The following is a 9,596-nucleotide window of genomic DNA, read 5'->3' as shown; positions in this document are numbered from 1 at the left end:
CTCAATCTCAAACATCCGTTTTAGTTTGTGGATCTTTTGTTTTCACCTCCTAATTAACATTGAAGTGAGTAATTCGTGACCAGTCATTTTTTCCATTGCTATTCTTATCAACGGGTTTTTCTTTACTCAAACCCATATTTATATTCAGATTATTTGGTTAGAATCCCTTCAATTTAATATTTATTTTGATAGCATCTGATCTGATCTGATATATCAATTACTTTGAATTTTTATTTAACCTTATCTTTTAAATTTCTTTACAAGTTCATCTTCATTCATATGCCTTTTCTTCCATATTTAATTTTATCTAAAACCCATTAATTCATGTTAATTATTTTGCTTATCCTTTTCTCATATGAGCTCACTGATCTGAAACGTGTGCAAATTAAGTAGCAAGGTAGTGCACAAGTTGAGGTAATCATGACTGCATAATGAGCCCAAATAAATAAAAATAAAAGAAGAGCTTAATATTCAACAGAAGAACCAGTAAGATAATGACAACCCATGCTTTATATACATAGAAAAACAGAATCATTAACCAGGATGCTTCCAGTGGTGCTGTGTGGCCCCTTCATAGGTGGCAGTGACACCCTCACTTATAATGTTGTCTTCCTAAATTCTTCAATTTTAATCATTCCAACTATGAAAATATAAAGCAATCAAACATGCCATTTCTATAATACATAGTACAATATCCCATCACTATACTCTTCATTCATTCTCCAACTAAACAAACACTTCTTAAAAGAAGTGCAACCCACTTTTTTATTTCTACATCTATATTTATTTTATATATATGCCCTCTCTATATCTAAACCCAAGATTTAGAAACAAAAGAAAAAAAAAATTTATACTTTTTTCACATCAAGAACAAAGCTATAACAAAATATATCAAGCCAATTTTAAGACACCATTAATTCTAACAAAACAAAAAATAATGTTCATTAGACTAAAAGGTCTTGTTTAAATTTCACATTATGGTTTTTGTCTTTTTTATTGTTGTTCTTCAATTGATCTTCTGAAATAAGTGAAGAGCATGAAGAATGGTTATCCGCAGCCAAGGCCGACTGACGAGGATACTCAGAAAGCATTTGCACGACTTCTCTCATCGTTGGACGTTCGATGCTGTTTTCTTGACTACATAACATAGCGATAAAAAATAAATGTGTTGCTTCGTCTTTCGGCACCATTGTTAACCTTGAGTCAACAATGTGCATTACATCTTCTTTACTATTGTTGGTTACTCTTTTGCTCCATTGAACTATATCTACTCCGTCTCCGAAACCACCCACTGGTCGACGTCCTGTTAGGAGCTCAAGGAGAACAACTCCGAAGCTATATACATCGCTCTTTTCACCGACCTTCAATGTGTATGCATATTCTGTATAACAAAACGAAAGATTGAAGTTAAAACGAAAGATCGAAAATTCAATCCGCCAAATGGAAATAATGAGAATGCTTTTTGTATAACATGCCAAAAAAGACTCGTGGGTGGGATTTAGGGAGTAGTCTTTACACGTCAGAGCAGGATAGGGTAGGGGTAGTGCAAGCATTGCTATTTTTCTTTAATTTCATATAAAAATTTGGAAAAAGAATAGTAAGAAAAAGAGAGAGTGGGTGCAAATAAGTGTGCATTCATGTCGGATTCTTTTACTAATCTCAACGCCCTGTAACATTAGAATCATTGTCAGACTGCAATCATGTGTCAGATTGACCTCTCTCTGCTATTTCAGTGTTTTATTTTTTTGTGGTCCCAACAAAGTGTGTTTGTGTTTGTGCTTACCAAAAAAAATTCTAATGTCTGTCTTCTTCTAGCAAATATCACGGATGGTTTTGCTGCTGTCACTTTAGCCCTATACCACACACACACTCTCAGAACTGCAAGAGCTTCTGTGTTTCATATGAAGTAAACTTGATCTATAATTGGAATTCTAATTCTATGTTTCTAACCTCTCCATTCTACCTAGTATTAACAAATGTACTATGTACTTCTCTTCAAATTCTAGACATCCAGATACCATCAAACAAACATGTAAGGAACTTGAACTAATATGTTACTAACAAGTCACATATGCACAAAAACAATGAAAATGTAAGAAAATATGTTATAGTTGACTTACCAGGAGCTATGTAGCCATAAGATCCTGCAATTGCTGACATACATTCATCGAACAGGAACTTAGCTAATCCGAAATCTGCTACATGAGCTTCAAAGCTTGAATTTAACAAAATGTTGTTCGATTTCACATCTCGATGAACGATCAATGGTGAACAATCATGGTGAAGGTAGCAAAGCCCTTTAGCAGCTTCAATTGATATTTTGTACCTCAAATTCCAGCTCAAGAAACCGCCTTTTTTCCCATGTATTGCTTCTCCTAAACTTCCATTTCTCATATAGTCATAAACCAGCAAATTCGTCTCTTTATTCGAGCAGAAAGCCAGCAATCTCACTATGTTTCTGTGCCTAATATTGCCTAATGTTTGAATCTCTGCTCTGAAACCATGATCATGGCTATGAGTGCCAAAACCAAGTAGTTTTTTCACTGCAATTTCAACTCCATTTGGCATTTTTCCATGGTATACAATTCCGGCTCCTCCTCTGCCGATTACATTCCCATCTTTCACACATTCCAGGATGTCTTCAACTGTGAATTCCAGCTTTTGAAAAGCTGTCAGCTTCCATGAATCTGAGCTGTTTTTCTTGAAAGATTTCGCCTTGATTATAGCTGCAGCCGCGAAAACCAGAGAGCATATCAGCAGGCCTAATGCGAAAATCAGCTTGAAGTCATTAGGGGCTTTTCCTGGTGTGTTTGTAATGGTTGTCAAATTGCAAGGGTTGTTAAGTAGAGGACCACAGAGCTGAGGATTCCCTGCGAAAGAAGAGGCATTGAAGAACGAAAACTGCCCGAATTCAGGCAGCTTTCCTGAGAATTCATTGAAGGAAAAATCAGCAATTGTGAGGCTTTTCATTGCTCCTATGGATTTTGGTATTGTTTGATTCAAGTGATTTCTTGACAAATTCAAGTAGTTCAAGATATGGATGTTTGATATTTCTGGTGGAACTGAGCCAGTGAGATTGTTCTGGCTCATATCAAGGAAAGTGAGATGGAAACAGTTTCCGAATTCGGGCGGAATTGAACCAGAAAGTGAGTTTCTGCTAAGATCAAGCTTTAGTACTTGATGAAGTTCTCCTATAGAAGGAGGTATTGGACCTGAAAATTCATTTCCACTAAGAAGAAGGATTTGAAGTGAAGTGAAATTCGAAAGTGAAAACGGTAAGGGACCTGAAAGGAGATTGTTTGACAGATGCAGCTGGCCTAATTTGACCGGTTTCGAGGAGCTATTACCGTTTTCTGATAACATTCCTGACAGGAAATTGTTCTGCAACTCAGCTAAATTAAGCTCAGGCAAGTAAATGAAGCCATCAGGAATGCTGCCATTGAGATAGTTCTGCCCCAGCCTTACTCTGATGAGACTATAGCATGTTCCCAAGCCTCTGGGGATCGGTCCGAACAGGAAATTCTTCAACAGGATTAGAATCCTCAATTGGTTTGATGAACACAAGCCTTCTGGGATTGTTCCTGTCAGCTTATTCGAGGACAAATCGAGAATCTGAAGCTTACCATTTTCGCCAAGTTTACGAGGAATTTCGCCAGTAAAATTGTTCATCCATAGCCCTAAAGTGTCCAAATTAGGCAAGTCTGCAACATAATCTGGAATAGAACCATGCAGTCTATTCATGAAGAGATTAAAGAGCTTAAGCTGCCTGAGATTGATAAACTCAAAAGGGATTTCTCCGGTAAGTGCATTGTCCGAAAGATCAAAATAGGCCATGTTTGTCAGATTGCCAAGCTCCTTTGGAATTGAACCTGAAAGAAGATTGATATGCAAATACAATGTATCAAGGAGCTTCAAATTCCCGAGCTCCCGAGGAATCGAACCGTCTAATTCACAGCTTGATAAGTCCATGTGAACTAGATTCATCAAATTCCCAAACTCTGCAGGAATTCCGCCTTCAAAAACATTGTAATACCCCAAGTAAATCTGCTGCAAGTTCGTCAGATTGCCTAACTCTCGAGGAATTCTTCCGTGTAGATCATTCCCAGCGAGCGAAAGGTACTCTAATCCCACTAGTTTCCCATAGCTTGGAGGGATTCTTCCATAGAAAAAGTTTCCCCCAAAATCCAAGTACTTAAGTTTCTTCAAACTCAAAATCCCAAGTGGAAGAAAAGCAGTGAAGTTATTGTTGTAAGCATCAAACACTTCCAAATTCGCCACATCCGAGTAGTTCCAATCCAAACCTCCATCAAATTGATTATTCGAGATGTTAAGAAACCGGAGATTGCTCAACCTGACAACCTCAATTGTGCCTGTGAAATTATTTCCTGCAAGAGACAAGTTGGTAAGGCGATCAAGCCTCGAAATTCGAGGAGAAACAGTTCCATAAAGATTGAAATCTGTCAAGTCCAAAGAGACAACTCTGCCGTGAGAGCAACCAACTCCAACCCAAGAACAAATGGAGGTAGGATTGGAGGAATTCCAGGAGCTCAAGCGGGGTTCGGGGAAGCGAAAGCCTTGTTTAAGAGCAAGCAAGGTAGTAAAATCATGAAGCAAAGAAGCAAAAGAACAAGTAAGAAGAGAGAAAAGAGTGAAAATAATGAAAGGGACCATGTTGAGAAATGAATAATTCGATTCAGGGGAATTTAGTATGAAAGTAGTTGAAACTGAGAGAAAGAGATATAAGAAGAAGAAGAAGAGTATAGGATATTGTAGAAAAGGGAAGGAAAGTGAAAGGAATCTGAAACTTGAAGAATGCATAAGGTTGAAGAAGAAGAGGAATCAAACATTTTGAGTATTGAAATACAAGGAAGAAGCTAAGGGTCTCCTTTACTTTATCTTTCTCTTAAAGAAGAAAAGAAAAGAGAGGGAAAAATGGTTCTTCTTGTTATCTTTCAGTCAATCTTCATACAAAAAGAAAAGGAAAGGGAAAAAGATAAAGAAGAAGAAAGAGTAGAGTGATTAAGGGTTATAAAAGAGATGGAAAATTATAAAGCCGTTGTATAACAGAAATTTAAAGATTTGATTAGAGGGAGAAAAAGTAAAGTTAAATGTGGAGGAGGGCTCTTTCTTTATTCGTATGACAAAATTACCCTTTGCCTTTAATCAAACAAAGAATGTAACTTTGAAAGAGAAAGAGATGTTGGAATTGCACTTTCAATTCAATCATTTAAAATGGCTGCATTGTCCTGTTGCTTTTGTAAAATATCATGTATTTTATTTGCAATTAGTGACTACTACTCCATATTATCATTGCTATTTGCTAACTAGTGGAGAAAATAATTGATATGTGACATTTCTTACATTCTTATATCTGCCTCTTTTAATACTAAAAGAGTACTAAATCCTAGCTAACTCAGCAGCATTTATCAAGGTGTATATACCTATAAGTTTCATAATTCAGTAATTAATTTCAACTAAATTAGATTCAATTGAGTATTAATTAATGATGCTGACAATATCATATTCTTAACGTAAGAAATGATAGAATTTTATCATCAATGTTTTTAACATGAAGCAATTATGCATCAAGACAGCGGTGAAGTCATCAAATTGTTTTCTTTTTTTGCGCCTACCCATAACAAAAGGACGTTATTTTGGGATGGGCTGAAAACAAAATATAACACTTCACTTGTTGGGTGTAATCAACATCCCGTAGATGAAAATTGAGGAAAGACAAAGAGCCACCAAACTAGGGATTCGTTGGCACCTCTATGCCCCTGCCTCTGTCTCAGGATCCAAGTAAAAGTCATGTTTTGTGTTTTTTATATGAACCCAAAGTTGCTTCATGCAGGGTGAACTATAGGAGATCACGGAGGGTCCATCGCCCTCCAAACTCCGAAAGAAAATATACAAAAAATTATATTTACCTAACGGAAAATTCCATTCTAATACAAAAAACCGTAAGTAGTTTGAACTTGTGACCAATTTGGGATATAGATAGAATTAGCGTCATATTGTTCCATAAATCCCAAAAGATTTGGTGTTTCTCACTAAATTTTTGTCCACTCTAAATTAGAAATATTAAAGAAGAAGTTTAATAATTTGTTACATTTATAGTATATATGGAGTTTCCAAAATGGTTAAGGCCAAAAAAGGAAGTTATTGTATTAATTATGATGTCCAATACTTTATAGTTAAGGTAGAAAATAATGGAATGAAGAGAATGATTGTAATATTGATGGTAATAATATGGTGTGCAATGCAAGAAAAGAAAAGTGGGAATGAAGTGCAGGAGAGGACCCTTATATCATAGAAATAGGAATAGGATTAGGGTTTGCAGGTACATTTACAGCAGCATAAAGTAAAAGATGATAAAAATCTATTTCCAATTGTTTGGATAACTTTAAGATAAGAGTCAGAAATCATGTTGCTCAGAGACAGAATAACTCCACTACCAATTCTACTATACCTAATTCAACTCTAATGTGGTCATATCTATAGCTACTTATTCTTTCATCATTCTAATTCTATATAAACCTAATTACTCTCTAGCCTCTTTTATTGCATCTATAAGACAAATGATAATTATTTAGAGCTTAGTACACCATGAAAGCCAGTTTGGCTTTATGCCGAGAAGATCATAACTATGAAAGTCATCCATCTAATTAGACAATTAATGGAGCACTATCGAAATAAGAAGAAAGACTTGCATATGGTTTTCATTGACTTGGAGAAGGCATATGATAAGGTACCAAGGGAAGTACTTTGGTGGGCCTTAATAAGGAAAAACATTTCGCGGAAATATGTTGACATCATAAAGGACATGTATGAGGGAGCATGCACGAGTGTACGTACCAGTGTTGGGAAGACTGAAGAATTCCCTATTACGATTAGAGTGCATCAAGGTTCTGCACTAAGCCCATTTCTTTTTGCCATCGTTATGGATGAACTAACGAGTTCACTTCAAGATAGTATATCATGGTGCATGTTATTTGCAGATGATATTGTGTTGGTTGATGAGACGAAAGAAGGCGTGGAGAGGAAGTTGGAACTATGGAGACAAACTTTAGAATCTAGAGGCTTTAAGCTGAGCCGAAGTAAGACGGAATATTTGGAGTGTAAGTTTAGCGGTGATAGGAGTAGGGAGGCAGGGACAATCACCCTAGATGGGAGAGTTGTTCATGCATTAGATTGCTTTCGGTATTTAGGATCTATTATCCAAACGGATGGAGAAGTAGATGGAGATGTTGCTCATAGGATTAAATCTGGTTGGGCGAAGTGGAAGAGTGCTACGGGTTTTCTTTGTGACCCTAGCATGCCAAATAGATTGAAAGGAAAATTCTACCGCACGGCAATCAGACCAGCACTGTTATATGGTACGGAGTGTTGGGCAGTGAAACACTGTCACACTCATAAGATGTCGGTGGCGGAGATGCGTATGTTGAGATGGATGTGTGGTCATACGTGAAAGGATCGGGTGAGTAATAAAATAATTAGGACAAAAGTATGAGTTACATCTATTGAGAATAAAATGAGAGAAAACCGACTAAGGTGGTTTGGCCATGTAGGACGAAGAGCGCTTGATGCGCCGGTTAGGAGGACGGAAGAGTGGCAAAGGGATGTAGTGGTGAGGGGTAGGGGAAGACCTAAGAAAACTTGGAGGAGGGTGATCGAGAGTGATATGAGTTTATTGGGGATTGAGGAAAATATGGTAGTGGATAGGAAAGAGTGGAGGGAGAGAATTTGTGACGCTGACACGACTTGATTTCACGGTTTTATATGATGGTTCATGTTAGCCGACCCCGAATCATTTCGGGACTAAGGCTTTGTTGTTGTTGTTGTTGTTTAGTACACTATGACTCCTTGTACTTGTCTAGAATATCTGATTGTCATTCTGAATATTGAAGATGTCTCGATTAGCTATCTCAACTTACTTGAAATATTTAATTAGCCCTCTAAGAACACATGACAAAACAATGAGAGATTTAGATAATTTAAAACGTGAATTACTTTAAACAATTCCATGGGATTAATTGATCATTGTATCCACATGATAAAAACAATGAGAGATCTAGATAAGTGAAAACTTGCCTCTAAATATGCTCTGACAATGTGACAATCGATGTTCATATGTTTAATTTTTTCATGTGAAACTGGATTAACAGTTATATGTATGATTGCTTTGTTGTCACAGAAGATATAAATTGACATGATTGGTTTAAGATGATACTCAATTAAGAGATATGTAAGCCACTTTAATTCACAAGTTGTAATGTCTATGACACGATACTCTGCCTCATTATAAGATTTGCTCATTGTGCCTTGCTTCTTTGCTTTACAAGAAACAATGGCTTCTCCTAAGAACACACAGTAACTAGTCAATCACTTGTCAGACTTTTGCGTTTTTCCCAATCTGAGTCACAACAATTTGTAAGCTTGAACTCACTGTTAGAAGGGTAGAACAACCGATTTGTTTGATGTACCTTTAAGGTATCTCACAACGTACATTATTATATTCATATGCAACTCTATATGATTACTCATAAACTCATTTAGTTATTGAGTGACATAAAAGACGCAAGGTCTTGTAAACTCCAAATAGAGAAATATTTCTATCATCCTTTTATACTGCTCTGGATGAAAACAAGGATCAGGTGGATCAATAAGCTTAACATTTCTAGGAAAAGGATTGGAAGCAACATTAGCATTTTGTAAACCATCATCCTCAATCAAATCTAAAATGTATTTCTGCTGTGAGATTAAAATTCTCATAGCAGACCTGACCAATTCAATGACACAATATAGAAAGAGCTCGACAAGCTTAAGAGCACCATCGCCAAGGCAGGGATCGACTCCAAACACACAGACATCATAGAGGTAAAATTACTCATATGTAAAGGATCATGACCAGGCCTATGCTTCGAGGGTTCAAGTACCCGTAGCTGAAAGAGTACGATTGAACAACATACCCCACTGCTTACATTAAGAACTTTAGGCAAGCCATGGACACTACCATGACAATAGAGGCTATGATATGCGGCCTATTCCCCACTGCCCTAAAAGGCTCTGCCTCCTACTAGTATGAGTCCCTACGCATCGAGAAAATTATCAGCTTCAAGTAGATGTTTGGACTCTTCGCCGACCACTTCGTAACATCCATCCCCAAAAGCAAAACCATACACGATGTCAACTACCTGGTCCAATATGAAAAATAAATCCTCAAGGGCTACATGGAGAGATTCCAACATGAAGACATTCAGGTCAACGTACTGAATGTGGAAGGAACGATCAGCATCATGGTGGCCAACTGCCTCTATAAAGAGTTACCTCGAGAACTAAGACTATGTAAGAGATTTATGTAGATGGGAGGCCCATAGAATGAATCCTATATTAATTGAAAAAGCCACCCAGCCAGTAGGCAACTCACGAACGACAGGGACTGAGATAAAAAAATCCATGAGAGCATTTAGAGAGATCAATGATCTCTCTAAACGCTCCCAAAGATGAAGTCCTATACCAGGTGGAGAAGAATAGAGTAAACATCACCCACCCTCCAAAAATGAAGAAGTCACCCTCATGCAACAACGAAGCATTTT

General features: G+C 37.0%; 1 protein-coding gene across 1 annotated transcript; it reads right to left on the bottom strand.

Annotated features, from left to right (window-relative positions):
* Window positions 1–526: 526 nt before the first annotated feature.
* On the bottom strand, window positions 527–5,022 carry LOC136228032 (leucine-rich repeat receptor-like serine/threonine-protein kinase BAM3). Its single transcript, XM_066016859.1, has 2 exons — window positions 2,121–5,022; window positions 527–1,381 (listed from the first exon to the last, which is right to left on the bottom strand). Exons 1-2 carry the CDS (start codon window positions 4,816–4,818, stop codon window positions 945–947), a joined length of 3,135 nt encoding a protein of 1,044 aa, XP_065872931.1. The 5' UTR covers window positions 4,819–5,022; the 3' UTR covers window positions 527–944.
* Between the last annotated feature and the right edge of the window lie 4,574 nt (window positions 5,023–9,596).

The sequence above is a fragment of the Euphorbia lathyris genome, chromosome 4 (assembly GCF_963576675.1).
Source record: "Euphorbia lathyris chromosome 4, ddEupLath1.1, whole genome shotgun sequence".
In the NCBI taxonomy this organism is placed as follows: domain Eukaryota; kingdom Viridiplantae; phylum Streptophyta; class Magnoliopsida; order Malpighiales; family Euphorbiaceae; genus Euphorbia; species Euphorbia lathyris.
The sequence above is the reverse complement of the archived record's forward strand: the minus strand, read 5'-3'. Positions and strand labels throughout refer to the sequence as shown.

What these genes read in the sequence shown, in the direction of transcription:
- LOC136228032 (XM_066016859.1), bottom strand. Translation starts at nt 4,818, where the DNA reads ATGCATTCTTCAAGTTTCAGATTCCTTTCACTTTCCTTCCCTTTTCTA. An exon ending in TTATGGCTACATAGCTCCTG is followed by an intron (nt 1,382 to 2,120) that starts GTAAGTCAACTA and finishes TTTGTTATACAG; the next exon opens with AATATGCATACACATTGAAG.